Source organism: Triturus cristatus, chromosome 9, assembly GCF_964204655.1.
Source record: "Triturus cristatus chromosome 9, aTriCri1.1, whole genome shotgun sequence".
NCBI classification, from domain to species: Eukaryota; Metazoa; Chordata; class Amphibia; order Caudata; family Salamandridae; genus Triturus; species Triturus cristatus.
The window spans coordinates 209,350,472-209,371,102 of record NC_140592.1 but is presented as its reverse complement, the minus strand read 5'-3'; the positions used below and the strand labels follow the sequence as shown (position 1 = coordinate 209,371,102).

Genomic DNA, 20,631 nt, shown 5'->3' with positions numbered 1-20,631 from the left:
TAATTATGGCTTCCTTCCCTGAGGCTGGGATTTCTTTTTCTCCCTTGTAGATCATATTGAACAATCTTACCATATCTGGGATTAATTCTTCTACAATTATCTTGTATAGTTCTCCTGGTAGAGAGCCGGGCCTGCTGCTTTCCCTCTTTTTAGATGTTTAATTTGTTCTCTAATTTTGCCCTCAGCTATTTCAGCTTCTATCATCTCCCTGCCATCACTTGAGAGAACTGGGAGGTCTAATTTGTCCAGCCAATTTTTTGTCATCCCTTCTTCTGGTCTAGTTTCCTCAGTGTATAGTTCAGCGAAGAGGGAGACCAGGCGGGCCTTAATCTCATCTTCCTTATTTGAGATGTCCCCCTGAGCATTAATAACTAGTTCTTGAATATAATTCCAGGACCAATCGGCCCTAGACTTCCAGGCTAACAGCGCACCGGCCTTCTCTCCATACTCGAATAAATCCATATTACCAGTCTCCCACTTCTCTCTGCACTTAGCCTCAAGGGTCATCCTATAATTTAGTCTAGCCTCTTCCAATTGTTTAATTAGTGACTCTGCATTTTGGGAGGGATCAAGAGACTGCATTTTTAATACCAGCCCCCCCAACTCTTCCTTCCCGATATTTCAGTTCAGTTTATCGCATTTGTTTAGGTACGATGCTTGATTTCGTAATATCCCTCGCATATATGCCTTAAAGGCGTCCCATATTATGTTTAAAGGAGCGGACCAGGCATTTTCCTGAAAGAACTCCTTAGCCCTTTCCCTCACTATGGTGGACACCTCTGCCTTTAATAGAATTGATCTTTTTAAAGTCCATCTTGTACTTAAACCTATTCTCACTCCAACTAATGTAGTGCATACCGGGGCATGATCTGAGATATGAGCTGGTAGGATATTTATGTCTTTTAGTTTCCCCGCCCAAACTCGGTCTACTAATAGATAGTCTAATCCGGAAAAGTGGGCATATTTTTTTACTGTGAAAGGTATACCCTCGTTTTTGCCCTTTTAGCTGTCTCCATACGTCCACCAAACCCATCTCGTATATCATTTGCTTCAATGCCTGCCTTGTTCTAGGTGCCTGAGCCTGTCCGCTGGCCCTGTAGGCGGATCTATCTAATGATGGATCCAATAAGGTATTAAAATCTCCTCCAATATTAATGGGAGTGGAGACTCCAGCTAATAGTAAATGCAGATTAGTTATATACTGGGGGTCGTCTACATTAGGCCCATAATAGGGCACACATGTATATACAATACCGGCACATCTTATAATCGCTATAACCCACCTTCCTGAACTATCGGTTTCTGAGACTATTAAGTCAATTCCAGACGTCCCCTAATCAGTATAGCCACTCCCTTACAATACTCTACTTGATCTGAGACTACGTAGCCCTCAATCCACTTTACCTTAGCATACACTTCCCTGCTTTCGCTTGCTGTTAGGTGGGTTTCTTGTAACATAATAACTTGCACTTTAGACTCCTCCAAATATTACAAAACTAACCTCCGCCTAGCCTTGGATCTAAGACCGTTTACGTTCCAAGTTAACGCCTGTAGAGTTGTCTCACGCCCACTCATCTCTACATGGATTTTGTGATATGTCCTTGTTCAAAACTAGAAAGCTGACACGAGGATCTATTTTTTTGTGTTTCTCTCCCACTGCTCCCCACCCTGTGCCCCCCTCCACCTCCCCACGCCCCCCCCCTCCTACCCTTGGGAACCCTCCCTTGCTCTTCAGGCATACAACTGCCTATTTGAACCACTGGAGTGAGGGATTTTCCAAATTAAAAGTGTGAAAGAAGGGAAAGAGAAAAATAGAAAAAAGAAATCAAGAAGTAGATAGGTGGCTCCCCTCCCTTTCACCCCGCCCCATCCTTTTTACCCGCACCATATAATATAAAGTGTTCCTCTACTCGTACTGTTCTATATTCAATTCATATAGTTTGTGTGCATTTTAGTCAATTATGTGCCTTTCTTTCAAGGATTTTTCAAAGTGTGCCCCTCTTTTTTATAGTGACTGTTAGGTCATCTGCTTCTTTTTTTATAGTGGCTATTAGGTCATCTGCCTCTTCCACAGACCTGAAATTACGCATTTGATTGTCCCACATTACTCTGAGCATTGCCGGGAACTTTAATTGGCCCTCAAAGAAAAATTTTGAAATAAATATGTGCCGCTTCTGAGGGCTACCGATAGTATTAACTCCTTAACAGAATACAAGAGAACATTTATAAGAATTTTCCTTGGCTTCTGCCTCTGAGGATTCCGTCTGAAGGGATCGCGATGGACTCTCTGAATTTCACAATCCAGATTAATATCTGGCCTATCTTTTAAAGCCGTTTCGCGGAGCATTTTATTTACAAAGGCCTTAATATCAGTCCCTTCTTCCACTTCGGGGACGTTTAAAAGTCTCAGGTTGTTTCTCCGGGTATGGTTCTCTATTCTCTCTATATCTGCCCTGAGGCCTATATTGTGTGCATTTTATTAATCATTTGTAGTAAGTAGCTGTATACCCCTTTCAATGAGGGCAACTCGCACATTTACCTGCATTATAATAAATGTAGCCATGCTTACTTTAAAATTGCATTCGATAATCACTTAAGCAAACGGTATTTCTTTAGAACCTGTTTAAATCTATTGTTGACCTAACTTTTAACCTGCCCTTAGTGCATACATTTCATTTAAAAAATGTGTTTTTCAAGTGTCTTGTTTTTCCCTTTCTTCACATATATTTATCTGTGACCTCCTTTACTTAGACTAGGTTCATTGTACAATGTAATTGACTAACAGACCCCACTGAAATGTAATTAAATGTTGGCCTTGGAAATGGAGACTGAGACGGTAGGAGACCCCATCCCATACCAAGGGACAAGACTGATGTTGCTATTTTTAGAGGCCATCCAGATTATTGTTTATTTGATGGAAGCTGGGAAACTAGGGAGTCTATATACTGCCTGAGAACACTGTCTTTTCATTGGTTCATTCAGTAGAAGCCTAAGCCTTCTGGAAAACGTCTTCCATGCTTTAATTGTGTGTTCTTTAGAGTAAATAGCACGTCAGACCCTATTCTGACTTTGCTGAGGGGAAACCTCTTCTTAGTTTTGCCCAGCCCAGGGTGTTAAGCTTCATGATTAAATACTCAGACTCTTTGCATTGAACCTTAAATTTGGTTCACTAGATGGTGAACCTTCCTCTTATAATTTCCCTTTACTCCATTTTGAACTTCATTTAGAATAGGGAAGTTCCTTTAGGGAACTTGCTGGGGTCATATTTTGATCGCTGTATGTTATTTTTTTTTGCATATTCTTTTTAATTACATATACATTTAGACTGCATGAACATTTAAATATGCACGCTCTTACTCTATTCTTCTATCAACTTTGCTGATTGATTTGACCTGTAGTCTAAATTAAATTATTTAATAAAACCCTTAAGGTTTGAACACCGTCCTCTCTGTCATTTTTGTGGAGCCATACAGGTTTTGCTGCACTTTCAATGTACTTCTGATGTCAGCTCCTTTATCACACTTCCCATTAACAGTCAAAGGCCCATACGACCAATGGGGGATTTTATTTGATGATTTCACCAAGAGACTAAGATTCAAGAAACCCCTCTCTATCAGGATCCTGTTGCTGCACTCTAGCACCCAAGATGAGGCTCAGACCTTGATTGGCTAGAAATTGTGCTTTGCTGAGAGAACCTGTTGGACACTTTCAAGTAGCTAGGGTTGCCCAAGCACAGTACTTTGCAAAAGGGCGTGTCAGGGCCCCAAGAGAGGAACTTATGTTACTAAAAAACAAGGAGCAGAGCTGTAGAGGATGAAGTAGTCTGCCAAAAGTGTGAGCTACAGAGGTGAGAGCAGTGCCTTCACTAGCTGTGGGGGCCACCTTTGTCCCTAGTCCAGGAATGCCTTAGCTTTCATCCCTGGCCCCTGGGGGACGTTTTCCTGAGCAAAACACTATAAAACCCCATGTAAATAAGTCGAGTGGGGACTGAAATACAGCAGTTTTCAAATTGCCACTTGTAAGCAGCACTGTTTAGTTTTCCCACGAGTGCACTAATACCACGGGGACCCATCAGCACTGTAACGTCAGTGCGACAACATCTATTGCAATAGCTGGTTCCAAAGCTACGGCAAAGTACTGTCCACCATTAGAAAGTTATTTATATACAATGGGCTGTGACACAAGAGGAATACCAATTTCTACAAGAAGCATGTGATGATACATTGCATTACATTTGTTTTGTAGTGTAATAGCCTTCCAGCTCTACAATGTTTTGACTGACGCGTGCTATTATCAAAAGAGAAGGAGAGACATTTGACATTGACAGTAACGCCAACAACAAACGAAAGCAAGAGAGACATGTATTCATCCTCAAATCCTTAACCTGTGACGTTAAACTGAATGATCAAGACCATGTCGCAATTAATTTAATAACATAAGCAGAATAAGGAAGCTACATTTTGGAATGAAGGAATACTGCTTCTCTCTGATCTACACGTGTATTCATTTGAAGAAAATAGATAACTCATTTCTTAAGTCTACTTGCTTTTCTTATGCATGAAGACAATCAAATATTATATGACCGGGATTAACATACTGTTTTCAATTAATATTACCTTACATAAAGCCATTTGATGTAAACCAAACTAAACATGAAACATTAAGGAGCACTGATAGGTGTTTTTCAACTGTTCTGTTGTGTTCCCCTAAATGACTGAAGTCAGACCTGGTAGGTTTCCTGTGCTTCAAAAGTAAACTCTGACCTGTTTGTTCTGAGGAATAGAAAACTGACGGTTGTCACTCACCCCCACTCTTGCGCATAAAGGTGTTTAGAAGGAAGACACACGTGGCAGAGATTCTCTCATATGCCTGCGGAAATGTCAATTCCCCCTCCAAACTCAAAGATCAATATAAACACACAAAAGTAGTGGTACTGGACAACAAACTATTATTTGTTATGCGCTATCCTCTTACAAATAATATGAGTAAGGATTGGTGGCATACTTTTTAATAGCTCAGTGAGCAAAATAGATAAATGGAGGAATGTTACATACCCAACCATATTTCCTCACACATTTCTACCCAATCAGTGTAATCGGAGACCCATCCCTCAGAATCCTCTACCAACTGTCCATCAGCCTAGTACCAGCTCAATCACAAGTATCTTTTACTCCATTTTTATTCATGGTGGACTATGGAGCAAGGAGGGGTTTGCTCACACTCAACTCCTGTACTTGTTACTTAAAACGGTAAACCTCACCTTTGTTCAGGATTTAGGGAGCAGAAAGAAGGTGCCACTATTGTATATCTCCAGTTCCTCCAACATGGGACCTTGCAAGATTGTTTTGATCTTGCGGAATAGATACCCAGCTAGAGTGAAATATAAACTGTTGCAGAGAATGAGAATACTCTTCTCTGGTATGTTAATGTGAGTAACAGATGGGCAAGTGACAATCGAGCACATACGTTTATCAGTTTCCCAAAAACTAAATGGCGATGTTAGAATGAACAGACCAATGTTGCCACTTTGTCTTCTATCATTACCTCCTCTCTCTCATCTCTCTCTGCGCCTCTTCACTATTTCATATCAATCTCTCTACATTCTCCACCTCACAATTCACTCTACTTCACCCTCTTTATTTATTTCTCTCTGTCTCTCTAAAAACCTCACTTCTCTTATATTTCCCTAACTCATCTCTGACTCCCTACTCTTTTCTTTCTCCACATCATTTCTCTTTCTATCTTTCACCCTTCTCTATCAACCATTCTCTTACAATGGGTTACTCTCTATACCTAATCTGTCTTTCTATATCTCTTCTCATATATCTCACCACCCTCACTCTATCTTGGATTTTTCTATGCTACTCTCACTACATCTCCGCCCTGTCTACTGCTGCCTCTTTCTGGCTCTACATCTCTCGACCTCACCTCTCTCTCTGCCTCACTCCTCAATGTAATACCACCAATCTCCTGTTTTCTACATTTCTTTCTGACTACAGTAAGCTCTCTGCAACTCTCCATCTTATGGTAAAACCAATCTACCCAGCTTCCAACCTCCCCATCTTTCTCTCATTCGCTTTCTCCATATATATAGAGAAAGCGAGAGAGAGAGCGATGGGGAGGTAGGAAGCTCGGTAGATATGTACAAAATCACTGTAATTCACCAGTTATTGTAATCTCAAGTAACTAGAACACGTACCGTGAGGTAACTAAAACTCGTGCCCCGCCACGCAGTTTTCTCATCACTAATTTTATTGCAATTGTTGCAGTGATATTATTAATGATGCCATAGAAGATGTCATGAGTGATGTAAAATGTAGGGTAATTAGCAGTGCATGGCGAGGGCACAAGTTATAGTTGCCGCAGGGCACAAGTCATAGTTACCGGAGATAAATATAACTGGTGAATGTCAGTGGTTTTGTACATTTAAAATGTTACGTTGTCACTGAAATACAATGCCCAACAAGAACGTTACTTTAGCCTCTCTTTTTTTGTCACTAAATTCCTAGGTTTTTTTTAACGTAAAGTAATTTTTAGGACCATACGTAAAGCCAACTGCCCTGCCACCCGGGCTTCAGCCATGCGCATCTTGGAGTTGAAAGCAGGGCCTTTTGCAAGGCCCTGTGGCCAACTCCCTGAAGGCAGCCAAACCCCATCACGCAAGGCCTTTGGCTGCAAGGGTTCGCCAGCACTTTATAGGTGCATGAGGGTGCCGGCAATTATTATTTTAATATTTGGAAGGGGGCATGTCGTCCCCCTCCTCTAACCTTTACAGCACTCAGGACCCCATTGCTAGGGCCATTTTATTTAATTAAGGGGAGGGGGTGTGCAGCCGCCTTCCCTGAACCTTTCTTGGCCCCAATGACCCCATACCCCAGGGCTGTTTTTGCATGTTAAGGAGAGGGGGTGTGCGGCACCCCTGTCCGAGACAATAGTGGCTTCAGGGGCCCCATCTCGGAGGCCTAAAAATGTATTATAGAGGGAGGAGGTGCGGTCCCCCTCCACAATCCAACAGTGGCCCTAGGACCCCATCCTGTGGATCCTAAACATATATTTGAAGGGGAGTAGGCACATGGCCCCCTCCCTGAGTCACTAGTGGCCCTGGGGATCTCATGCCTAAGGGCTCAACATATATTTAAAGGAGAGGTGGTGTGGTCCCTTCCCTGTGCCACTGCAGTCTTGTGGACCCAAACCCTGGGAGGCAAACTGCCCCCTCCCTCATCCACTATGGGCCCAATACCCCGGGATGTTAATTTTTTTTTATCAAGGGGAGAGGGGCGCACAGCCCTCTTTCCCAGGCCACTTTGGAGGCCGAGGGTCCCATCTCTGGGGGACATTGGCTGTTTTTTAGGGGAGGGGGCACATGGTCACCCTCCTGAGAAAAAAGTGGCCCCATGGACCATATCCCTCAAGCCTTAGGTGCTCCTGGGTGGGTGACCCAGTCCCCACGTGGGTCGCCCACCAAATAGTATGGTGTGGCCCGCAGGGGGAGCTCCAGGGCCTTTGTGCCCCCCCCACCCATGCACAAATTCTGGGTGAAGTGGGAGCCAGCATTGATCCCGCCTAGCCTGAGTAATCTGACTTTCCCTGACTGCATCACTGGCGGCAGGGAAGGAATGTCTACTCCTACCCGGCGGGAGCTTTAAAAATGCTCCAACTGATGTGAGAGCAGACTTTTGCTCGCCAGATGAGAGCAATGTCAGCTTGTGCAGCATCCAGGATTGGTGCATGTGGGGGGCTGCAGGCTCCCATAGGCTCCCCCATGTTCCCCAATGTACTGTTTGGTGGGTGCCCCTGGTGGGGACCAGGGCACCTACGCAGGAGCACCTAAGGGCCCAGGGGATGGAATCCTCAGGACCACTAATTGCTCGAGGAAGGGAGGCCACGCGTCTCACTCCCCTTAATAAAAATCCAAGTCCCCCAGGGGATGCGGTAAGGGGGGGGTCACGCAACCTCCACCACTTCCATTTAAGATTGGCCACAGGAGATGAGGTCCCCAGGGGATGAGGTCCCACAACCCCCACCACTTTCATTTAAGTTTGGCCCCGGGGGATGAGGTCCCCAGATCTATTGAGGCTCAAGGAGGGGGCCACATCCCTTCTCCCTTTTTTAACGCTGCTAACCACAGAGGATGGGTCCCCAGGTCCTTAAATGGTCAGGGAGGAGGGCCACCTGACCCCCTCCACTTTAAATTCATATATGGCATTGGGGGATGGGGTACTGGGGCCTATTCAGACTCAGGGGGGGGATACACCCCCACCCTTTAATATCGGCTCTGGAGGATGGGGTCCACGGGGCCTATTGAGGGTCAAGGAGGGGGCCATGTGCCACCTCCTCTTTCTATCGAGGTCATCTATGTGGAATGGGATCCCTGTGCCCTCCCTCCCTAAATAATATATTTGGCTAGCCCTCCCCCAGGCTCTGGGCCAATCCAGGGAAGGGTTATTTTAGTGGCACGCAAGCCCTCACTGTTTTTTATCTGTTGCAGATTCGCAGATCCTTTGAAAATTTGCAGTAACATTTTAAAAAAAAAATGTTGGGCCCTGGCGGGATCCCTCCACCAGGCACTGGGGGCTACAGTATTCATACCTTCTCCCCCTTATGCTCTTTTGTAACCACTTTTCAAGGACTCGTGCTGAGTCCAGTGAGCCTTAAATGTTCGAAAACCACTGAAAGGATTTACACCAAATCACAAAAAGCACACCTGCTGGTCCCGAATCTAGCTTTCTGCTAAATTTGGTGTAGTTTCTTAAAGCAGGTATTGCTATTCAATTTTCTTATGGATAAACGAATGGGGAAAATGCATTGTTAGACTTGGCATCATTTGGCGTGTTTCCCCTGAGTTTTTGCTTTCTGACCTCCCGGTTTTGACTCTGTTTTTGCTGGTGTAATGATTCTGCGCACTTTTCTCACTGCTGTCCAGTGGTAAAGTGCAAGTGCTCCTGTTGTAAAATGTGTTATGGATTGGTGTTTCCATGATTGGCCTATTTGATTTATGTGTCAGTCCCTAGTAAAGTGCACTGCGAGTGCCAGGGCCTATAAATCAAATGCTGTTGGTGGGCTGCAGCACTGGATTGTGCCACCTACGCAAACAGCCCGTAAAGTGTAACTCTGGCCTGCCATTGCAGAGCCTGTGCGCAGCCTGGGCTGCCATGTCGACTTGGCAAGTGCACACACTTGCCAGTCCCCAAACTTTCCCTTTTCTACATATTAGTCACCCCTAAGGTAGGCCCAAGGTACCCCTGTGGGCAGGATGCATTGTATGTTAAAGGTAGGACATGCCATGGTGTGTGTGGCATGTCCTGATAGTGAATTACAGCCTACTTTGTTTTTCACTATTGCAAGGCCTGTTCCCCATAGGCCAGAATGGGCAGTTTGATTATAACATCCTATAATACTAACTGACCCAGGGAACATGGCAGAAATTCGACTTTAGAATGCCTGAACTCAGAATGATAAAATACATCTTTTAAGTGAAGTTGGTTTTAACATTCTGTGATTGAAAATACCACTTTTAGAAAGTAGGTATTTTCTTGCCTAACCATCCAGCCTGCCTCTAGCAGGTTGTGTATTGTCTGTCTGGGTTGTGAGTGACGGGCTGGGGGAGACTCCAGGAGACCGGGTGAGTCAGCACATGGCTGAATAGACCTATCTGCATGTAGATGGGTGGGAGGAGTAGCACCTGGGCCTGAATCGGGCTGTGCCTGTCTTCCACAATGTTGGCTCCAACTCCTGTGGTGCATCTGAGGACCCTGGCCCACACTGACAAAGGAAGAGGTGCACACTGGCAGAATGCACCCAAAACTGGTTTGAACTAGGTACAGGACCCTCTGCCTGCAGAAGACAAAGGAATTGCTAGTATAAATATGGGGCCAAGACCCCAAGATTTCAGAACTCTTTTGGATCAAGAAGACTGCCAAGAAGAAGAGCTGGAGAAGCTGTGAGGAGGAACTACCACTTTGCTGTGTGCTTTGCTGTGCTGGCCTGCAGTGGCTGCTTCTGTCTTGGGCAGTGAAAGGACTGGACTGAACTTTCTGCAATCTAAGTTTGTGAGTTTCTCCAAGGGCTTGAGGTAGAGCCTGTTCAAGAAGTCTCAGGAACAGCAAAGGCTTCAAGCTCAACGCCGCTGCCGACTCCGTGTCCTGAAGGCACCGCAGAGGGCACCGCCACAACGCCGCACCACGACCCTGGTCTCACCGCCGCCGCCTGCTGATGTCGCCACCGAGCCGCTGCTCGCACCGCGACCTGTGGGCACCGCACTCCACACCGCCTCGCGACGATGCCTTGCTATCCCCTACGACGCCGCTCCACGTCAGAATCGACGCTGTTGCTTGCACCGTGGTTCGAGGGCACAGCTCGTAAAGTTACACAACGCACTGCCCTCATCCTGCACTGCAGCCTTGGCCTACCGACGCCGGTGCCATCGACTCCAGTTCGTCAGCCGACGACAGCGCTCCAGCAATGACCACACCGCTGCTTGCACCGTGACCTGCCAGCACCTTGACGAGCACCGCCTTCATCTCACACAGCGACCCTGGTCTCACCGACAACGCCATCTGATGCCGCCACCAAGCCGCTGCTCGCACCGCGACCTGAGGGCACCGCATGCCGCACAGCTGCACTTCGCACCGCAGCACCCGATGCCTGCCGACGCCAGCGCTCCTGACTTCAACAAAGAGGAGTTCGATCTGCAACACGTGTGACTTCAAGGGCCTCGACGACTCTTGCACCGACCCCCGGAACCGACGTCTACCGACGCCGTGTGTTCGGAAGTTCAACGAGAGGTCATCGACGCCCTGCATTTCTGACAGGTACTGTTTGCGGGTCTTCCCGACGCTGTAGCTGGCCCGCGACGCCGCGGTCAGCCAGTACTGTTTGGATTTGTTTGCTCATGACGCCGTGATAGCCCCGGACAGAGCTATCGACATCAAGGAACTGTTTTACAAGGTTATTTTGATAACTGAAGATTTTTAAGTACTGTATTGTGGATGTTTATAGTTTTGGGCTTCTCTTAAGTATATACAAATATTGGATATTATTCTAAACTGGTGTGGTGTCCGTTTGTAGTGCTTACACTGTATTACTGTTGGTTATGTGCAAATGCTTTATACACCCTCTAAGGTAAGCATGACTGCTTGTGCCAAGCTACCAAGGGGGTGAGCAGGGATTATTTTAGGAGTGTAACTCCCTTACTCTGACTAGGAAGAAGGGTCCCTATTTGGACAAAGGTGCAAGCCCTTGCCAACTAGAGACCCCATTTCTAACATGCATTTTGGGACATCCCCCTGTCTTTGTCTTGGTACCCGCTTGATGAATCACCCCAAAGCTTTCCAGGAAGGAGCTGAGGTGGATGAGACATTTTTAAAGACAGTTTTGTTAAGATTTGTCAAATTTGTCATCCTAGGTCTTTTACTGAGGGGAGTCAAAGGTCTCATCTAGAACGAGAAATATACATAGAAAGAGAAGATAAGGGAATAAGCAGGGGAAGAAAATGATCAGATTTAATCTGCCGGAATGGTGACTGCTTCCATTTTCACTGCTGCATCAAGAATACCATTCGTGAAGCAGGATATTTTCGTCTTTACAAATACCCAGCATCAATTTCAAGCACTGTGAGCATATACCTTAGTTTAAAACCAGTCTACTTTCCTGCGCTTTCCTAGAATAGGAGAAAAAGGCTGATTAGATACTGAATTTTTCGTAAAATATTGTTTCTACAAAACAACGACGATCTGGATCCGAGCGCAAAAAGAAACTGTTTAATCATTGGTTATTGAAGCTTTCTTTTGACACCCTTTAGATTGGCAGATGCTGTACAGCTTAAGCCTTCAACTGTTCTTGTGTATCCCATTTCTACGTTTAATGCATACTTTAATATTATGTTGTGTTAGAAGAGCTTGAATAAAGTTCAAAGATTTTCCGAACAGGTCCTACAAACTATGTGTTGGCCAAGACCCCGAAACAAAATTGCGTGGATTCGTCGACTCATTCTTGCACACACAAATTTGCCCGTCAAGTCAACGCAAGTCAACAAAAAAAACCACGACTTATTACGTTTCCAAATACTTGCTTTATCATTTTTTTATTATACTTAAAAAACAACTGAAAATCAAAGACGCAGTAACCTAATTGAGATGGTAGACACCTCAACATCCGCATGCAATTAGACGACACAACTGGAAACTCAGGTATCGGCTCAGGTTGTCACCTTTGCTTCATAATCTCATTCAAGACACACCTTTTTATCCAGCCCTTGCACAGTTAGCGTCGCTGCAGGACCAGGTCATGGTGCTTCACTGTTGACAATGATACCACTGAGGAGCAAAAGGGCCCTGAGCATACTCTAATATTAGATTATTAATTTCAATCAAATACATTTCGAGTTGTTCTGCTTTATTACTGCATTGCGTCTTATACAACTAGCTTAATTCAGTCAGAGAGGGAATAGAAATAAATCCGGTCTGATCTTCTAACTAAACCACAGCACTTACGTGTCTGCTTGTTTTCTTTTGGCATCTGCATCTTATTGGTTTGACTGCTACCTTCAAGGACAAAGACAAAACTCTTTACGTCCTTATCAAAGACCTGGAATCAAAGGGAGGATCAAAGTTAGCAACTCGTAGCAAAAACAGAACAACATCTGGAGTGCTGTCACAGATAGCTCAGAAGTGCATGTGTTGATGAAGGTGCCTGAAGTGCATGACAATGAAGATCTCAGCATATCAAGGTACAGTCACTGAACGCCAAACAAGAAGAATACATCATTTTAAAAACCTGCCCTTTTTAAGTGACGTGGTCTGAAATGTTCACAAATGAAGTCATATAACGGACAGCTCTAAAAAACTGCAATGAATTGCATTTCCTCAACAGTATATATATAACCTGCCACAGACACTGCCATTAAAGCAGTTCCAGATCAGATTTGAACCGGATATCCAGAGTGCCACCTATCAATATGGCAAGTTTAGGGTACGTTAAATCTGTCAAAAAACACGACTCTGAGCAAAGAGAAGAAAAGAGTCTCAAGGGTTGATGACACTGATAGGACAGAACACACAGAGTAAGGATGCCAGGAATCAATTCCCTTTGACTTTCCTGAATTCACATAATATCCATGGTTGGGGGTTGTTCTCAAAGTAATCATCTCTCTGACATAGAAAGGAACAAATCAATATGCTGTCCTATAATTTGGTTACGTTTAAGGACATTTTTTAAATTATTTTCTTGAACATAATAGATTCATGGTTTGTTGCCTAGTCTTGCAGAAGGGTTTGGGGTGTATTGAGTTCAAAACACATTAAAGGTGATGAAGTGCTTGTTAATAGTCTAAGCCACTGGCAATTGCTCTGGGTAACATGCTAACCCATCGTTTTTCACCCACTGTGCTGCTGGCAACAGAGGCCTGCCTTATACAGATCAACACTAACCCAGCTCCTTGTTGGAGCAGTCCACCCCTAACCGCCAGGCAAAGTTCCCTCCAGAAGGGACCACAAGCGACCCCAGACGGTTTGGGCCTTATTGGACCTTGTCAGTGAGGTATAATTTATCCCTGTTATACAGTGAGCAAGGAATCCACATCTAGGCATAACCTTGGCCACTTACGGCATTACATAAAACATACATAAGTTTATAGTGGGCATGCTTGCAAATAGTCTAAACCACTGGCAACTGCTCTGGGTAGTATTCCAACCCATTGTTTTTCACCCACTAGGACACTCTAAACGGAGGATCCCTTTATGCAAATCAGTACTGACCCCATCCCGAACAGCCAGGCAGAGCCCCCTCCAGTAGGTGTTACAAGCAACCACAGAATGGTTTCGACCTTATTAGACCTAGTCAGTACAGATATAGCATGAATTCCGTAAACCTGTAAGTGGCCAAGGATATGCTCAGACATGGATCCTGTGGTCACAGTGCCATTGGAACCAAGCTGTACCCGACTGAAGAGGCACTACAGCTGATTTGCATATGGATGGGTCTAATCTGAGTTGGCATGGTGGGTAAAAACAATGAGTTGGAATGCAACCCAAGTTGAAGGAGACATACAGGGCAAGGTACTCTTCCGGCCAGGGGTGTCGTCAACCCCCTACTGTAGCAGCTACTGCGGGCGCAGGGCTCTTGATGGGCCTCTACTGACTGCAACTGGGCAGACAAAGACTCATTATTAACGTGAAAATGTGGGAGGGTGAGTGGATGGATGGGTGGATGTACACAGAGATAGTTTGGATCCTCACGTAGGTTTCACTACATTTCTGGAATAGATGCATGTTGTGCATATGTCTTAAAAAGATCTAAATAGAGACACTTGGAGCAATTCAGAGAATACAGTAAGAAGTACAATCATGTTGCCTGGTGTAGGAATACAAAAATATTCTGAGACAGTTTCATCATGTTGTTACATAGTGTACTGATATGGGGAAAAATGCTGCTGTCAGGATTCGGTAAAAGTGCAGATATACAATCATACATGAGGTGCACGGAGGGCTCAGACTGTGGAAAACAAGTTAGTGGAAGTAGTGGGGGCGACAAACACTAAATCAACAGTTGCCAGCAAATTCAGTTACTAATTTCCTGTTTTTGGGTCACTTCTGTGTTATTGCAAGCAGAGCATCACACAGCATTTCCTTGGCAAAGTGGCGTGAGTTGTGGCTCAGGGCTAGCATGCCAGCTTTCACTCATTACCAGTCATACACGTTTGTTGTACTCTAACCTCTCAGTTCTCTTTGCTTGTTGACTGCAGGTCTCCCTTACTCCTTGTGGCTGTGTTCGTATGCTTTCCCTCTCACTTGCCTTCCAGCTTCTGACAGGTGAGTATGTGGTGACGTCTTGGGCTCTTAACTGGAATCCAGGTCTGTTCAAGGCTCTTCAAAGCAACTACTGCTGTCGAAGCCAGGTAGCATCCCAGACAGTGCTGTATTGTGAATGTTCAACCTGACTGGTGTAGGAGAGTAGGATCTGCTTCACATGGGTAGCCCCACTTTTTGCTAGTGTTTCACTGTTTTTCGACCTTAGTCTGGCTGTGGCCCTGCTAATCAGGCCCACAGCCTAGCTGCTTCCTCACTAAAATGGTTTCCATGTACATTAGGTACATATCTAATTGGATTCTGGAGTGCCTTATAAGCCCCTAGTATATGGTATACTATGTACCTAGGGCATAGGTACCTCAGAGGCCTACCAGGGGCTGCAGCATGTATTATGCCACCCCTGGGAAGCACTCCAAAATGACACCACAGGTCTGCTACTGCAACCTGGGTAAGGGTGTGCTTGCACCCCTTACTGTGGTATAGGCTACCTATATCACTACCTTATACAGACACATATAAACCTATAAGCTACTCCTATGGCAGGCCTTAACAATCCTGAAGGCAGAGTGCTTGGTTTTAAGTGAGAGGGTGCCCAAGCATGAGCTGAGCCCCTCTGCAGCATTCGGAAATACTTCCTTATGGCTGTTCTGTGATACAGCCATACCTTATACTCTTAAGTGCATTATAACCTCGCGGTAAATGCTAACTTTGGGATGGCTGCATCAAAACATGTCGTGTTTGGTGTCAAACACTTTGGAATACTACCCCTCCCCCCCCCTGCCAGTTCTGGCGGCGGGGGTGGCATTCCACCCTTCTAGAGGGAGAGACATATTCACACTGGCTAGACCTGGTTAAATCCTTTCAAAGCCCTGGCATCACAAAATGGATGCCACTGACCGAAACTCCGGGAGGGGAGGCCTGGACAATAGGTTTCCTGTCACAGGAAGGTGTAACCACCTCCCCAGACAGGCAGATGTGTATTGGGGCAGGGTGGGTGCATTAAGAGAATGCTTCTGAGACACTGCCTGGGGCACACAAGGTGTCCCTGTGCATAGTCCAGTTCAAACCGGTTGTAGGGGCACTCAGCCCCTGCTCTGGCGCGAAACTGGACAAAGGGGAAGGGGTGTAACCACCCCCACCCCAGGCCCACCCATAGGTGGAGCCTTAGAGTTAGTCCATCCCCTAAACTTAGTATAAGTATAGGAATCCAGTCCCTAGGAGTTTAGATTAGCCTGGACGAACCTCTGAAACATATATCCTGGACCTTCGACTTTCTATCATGACTAGAAGATGGAAGAAATCTCCCTTGGGGTCAAGGAGTGACTCCCCTGCTTGGCAGACACCAAAGAAGCAACTGACCGGTCTGCATTGCTGAAGCTCCCGCCGGACGCCAAAGTCTTTGCATCACCAGAGGTGGATTTCCAGACTTCCCCGAGGCTACCCTGAGTCCACAGCAAAGCTGAGGCCCGTGGCTATCGTGGGTAACGTGGAACCGTGACCCCTGGACACCGTGAACTTTTGCAGCAAACAACACCTTCCTGGTAATCCTCGAAGTTGTGCTTTGGGCTCAGAGTAGCCCCAGCCTTGAGCACCTCCTGCACCGAAGATTGTTGGCCTCCACTCCACGAGTGACCCGTGGGCCAGCTTCCAGTGCGACCGCTCGAGGCTCCTTCGCGATAACTAGCCCGTTGGCTAGCAGGTCCCCACCAAGGCAACTTCACTTCTGTTGGGGCTTTTCTGGTTGCTCCAGACTTGCTCTTACTTACCCTCGCTGGGTGAGTCCATCAGACCTGCTGGTCTGCACCGCAGTCCTTTCTCTGATTTCCTGTGACTTGCCGTTGCCAAGGCTTGTGGGGTCCTTCCTGGTCGCCGACACCGCAGCACTCGACACACTTTGTGGGACAGCTGGAATCCGGCTCGTGGACTTCGTCAACGCCTCCTGGACCTCGTGGCTGAAGAGTCAAGACACCCATCAACTCACCTGAAGCACCCGACATCTGTGGGCATTGGTCCATCCTGCCCTAGGTCACTGGCAAGTGACCCAGACTCTGTCCCCACTGCTTTCAGTTTCCTTACATCCTAGATCCAGTCTTGGATCTCTCCGACACTTCTCCTCTTCACGTCCGCAGCAGTTCTTTGCAGGCTTCCACTGAAATCGACGACGCAACCCGACACCAAAAGACACCTATGCACACGGCTTCCCTGGGTGAGGTAACTCGAGTACTCTGGTACTCTCGTGGGTGCTAGCCCTAGAACTTCCTAAGTCCAAGAGGGTTTGGTCCTGACTCGATTAGAAGTGTCCCTAATCTTTAAATTTCCAACCGCGACATTCCCCACATAGAAATTAATAGGAACCCGCGGTTGTGTTTCCACACTGCATACAGTTCCCGTGGGTCCCCTGTGTTCCTACCTTGGGTGGTTCCTTGGGGTCCCAGCGATTCTAGAGGCAATAGGCCTAGTGCCTATTACAGTCGTTGTTCTTATACCACATTTTTAGTATATGGTTTGGTACGCCCCTAGGGCTCAAACGTGTATTTGTGCTTTTACTGATGCTTAATCACTTGTAACTAAAGTACTTCAAACTCCAGTCTCATAAAGAGAATAGAGGGGTGTGTTTAACCTTAAATACATATATTTTGAATATATACCTGGTGTGGTTGTCTTTTTATTTGATCATTCAAGAGATTATAGTCTGGTAAAACAAGCTGCTTTACATTCCTTCAAGACTTAGCCTGAAGGCTGCTCTCCATAGCTACCACTAGGATAGCTTTCACATAAGGTGGTTTTTAACCATTCACCATAAGGGGTTGTTTGGACTGATACAAGGTGCCCACTAGAACTAGTGGACAGCATATATCAGGCCACCTTCTCACAACTGGTATCCCCTATTAATTTGTTATCATGTTGGTCTTCACTTCATCTGGTTTAGAAAACCTGTTTACACAACATCAAGATGCCACTCATCTTCCAAGAATTCCTTGTTGAACAGTGTGATCCAGTCCAGTGTTTCTCACTCCCCTTCCCCGTTTCCCCCAGATCCCTACCAAAGACGTTAATTCTTCCTTGACCACCTCAGCAGCCGGCCGGAGGTAGGACTTGACCCGTGAGCATTTAAAGTCTCCTGGGTCGGATGCAGCACCAAGCTGTGCTGTGACCCCCACCCCCATTGGGAAGGCACCAGTGGAGAAAAGTCAGGATATTTTCCACCATTGGAATGACTCACATAACTACCGAGTTGGGCGAATGGAAGTCCAAGCAGCTAGGACCAAGTGCACTCCCACCTCTCGAAGTGACACCAGCCCACCACCAGTGGGGTGCGCGCCCAGGCATCTCTGAGCAGCAGAGCATTACAGGCGAGAGTAGTCGGGGGTTCACTCCTGGCTCCAGTTCCTTCACATTCCACGCTGGCCCTGCTGACCGGAGCAGATAACCCCTCAGCCACTTACAGTACAGATGGGACGGAATTAGGCAAAGGAGGGCCCAGGTGGCATGGTCTCTCTCCCAGGTCCACCCCAGTCACGCACTGCAATTTGGCTCCTCAGAATAATACTAGGTGAGCCTGGGTTTCAACTGGGGAGGTCTTTCTTCGATTCCCTGGCCCTCACATGTATTGGTCAAAACCTCCTTGGTAGGAAAAGGGTGGTCTTCTTCCAAGTGACCAGAACTTATGGGGAGGTACCAGGCCCTGTGACTGTGTTCTGTCTGGCAGGCAGCCGAGATTCAGGTTGCTACCATCAAAACTCTGGCTGCTCTGCCATCAATGATCTGGAGGTTCATCTAGGCAAACCTTGTTTGATAATCTTTTCTGCAGGGCCAATCCGTAGGCCTTACTAAACCATCCAACAGGTAGTAGAGATGGATTGTGTGTACAAAGGTCAGGGACTTCATTAAATGGAGTCTTATGGCCTGCACTTACTGGGAATTCCTTATTCATGGTAAATAATTGCAATTCCCAATCCTGATCACAAATAGGGTTCAGAGGGTTACCTGCGCTTCTCAGCAAAGGGTATACACTCGCTGATCTGTTCAGTGTAGCACGCATGCAGCCCTGGACATCTAAGGCATCACATACCTGTTATAGCTTGACCTTGTGTATCTAAATGGTGCTTGTGCCTCTAAGAAGTTGAACGAAGACCACCGGGGTTAGCATGGTGGGGTCTTGCTCATTGTTGGAACTAACCAGACACAGTTCTCCACCAACCAAGAATGGCCATGTACAACTACTCACAGAATCGAGAAAGAACTATCAATCCGTCAATCCTTTTCATATCCGGGCTGAAAAAGATTTCTTCTTTTATGTGAAACTAAGCCACAAGTTCCACTCCTGGGGGTACCCTTCCATCAATTCCTTCAATTTTCAGCTTTGCAAACATACTCCTACAGAACCCAAAAACCTTGATTTTGTGGAAGGTGCTTTGAGGGAGTGTAATGGGAATAACGCTTCCAGATAGCTAGTCGGCATTGCTTATGTTCGGGACTTCAACGGTATTGGATTGTCTTTGAATCTCAGATTTAATTCCTGATTAAATAAAATATTCTAGGTGAATGCTTTCGCTTTGGTTTATCTTGTGCCAGTCCACAAACTTCACCCCTAGCAACCAAATATGTACACCCTTGCCTGTCCCTAATAATCATGGTCCCAGTTCCAAAAACCAACAAAATAGAACCAGTGTCCTCTTCCATTATTCTTAGCTGAAGTGTTCAGGATCCGGCCTGCTTTGAAAAAATTAGAGTGTAAAGTAAATGTTTAGGACCCCCAGGGCACTGAGTCAAGAGCACCAATGGGGCCCCAAAAGGCAGGGCCAAGCAGCAGGTAACCCTGCTGTTCAGTTTGATCCTAAGATCAAACGTAGACATTTTTAACTGTATTAAATTTAATATACGCTACTCAAGCTGGAATTACAGCAGCTGCTGGCACCAGACCTGTCCTCCAATGGATCTTTGTCAAAGGATTTAAAGTGTACTAATTACAATTACAGGGCCTCATTGTTATTTTTATCATTGCCAGATAGAGTCTCAGTGGGTACTTTGTGCAGCCATTACCTTCCTTGGATATGGTAGCCATTTTTCAGGCTTCCTCTCCAGAACCATGATTTCCCATTACCTGTGGTCACTGAGGTAGCGTTTCCTGTTTCCGGAGTCAGGACTTCCCATAACATCGGTTTGAATATTTCAATGAGACCCCTGATGAAGGGCCATCATTGACCCGAAATGCATTAAGTTGAATAAACATTTGTGTTGCAAATCAGTTGCTACCAAGAAACCACAATGATATCGACCTACTGAATAAAATAAAAGAAGCTTCAACACTGGATAAAGTGTCATTAATTTGACAAAGTTGTTTAAATTTGTCAGAATTTTATTAAAAAACTGTTTAGTTTTCCAGATAAGTCCTCCCGTCAGCTTGGCAGGGATTCTTCGCTCCTAGAACACTTTTTCGCATTGTCACTGAGATAGCATCAGAAAGTCCCATTGAAGGTTTGTTAGAAATGAGGGTCTCTAGTTGGCAGAGTAGTTACCTTTGTCCAAATCGGGACCCTTGCTTTTAGTCAGGGGAAAGGGGAAAGGGGATACACACTTTAGATAACCCCTGCTCACCCCATTGGTAGCTTGGCACGAGCAGAGAAGCTTATCCAAAAGGCAATGTGTAAAGTATTTGTACCAACACTCACAGTAACACAGTGATAACACCACAAATGGACACCACACCGTTTTGAAAAATCAAGTATCTTTATCTACACTTAACAAGACCAAAACGACAAAAATCCAACATACAAGTATTAAGAAAAATTACTTTCAAAAGGTTTTAGCAACTGAGTCTATAGAA

General features: G+C 45.7%; 1 protein-coding gene and 1 pseudogene across 5 annotated transcripts in view; both read right to left on the bottom strand.

Moving 5' to 3' along the window:
* CFAP20DC (CFAP20 domain containing) overlaps nucleotides 1-20,631 on the bottom strand; it is a 1,691,586-nt gene that overhangs the window by 1,511,666 nt on the left and 159,289 nt on the right. For all 5 annotated transcript variants that reach the window (XM_085624732.1, XM_085624734.1, XM_085624733.1 and 2 more), the window contains exon 4: nucleotides 12,492-12,585. In XM_085624732.1, coding sequence (XP_085480858.1) covers nucleotides 12,492-12,585 — 94 coding nt within the window. The remainder of the gene's footprint in view (nucleotides 1-12,491; nucleotides 12,586-20,631) is intronic.
* Nucleotides 18,563-20,218, bottom strand: LOC146797622 (18S ribosomal RNA; annotated as a pseudogene).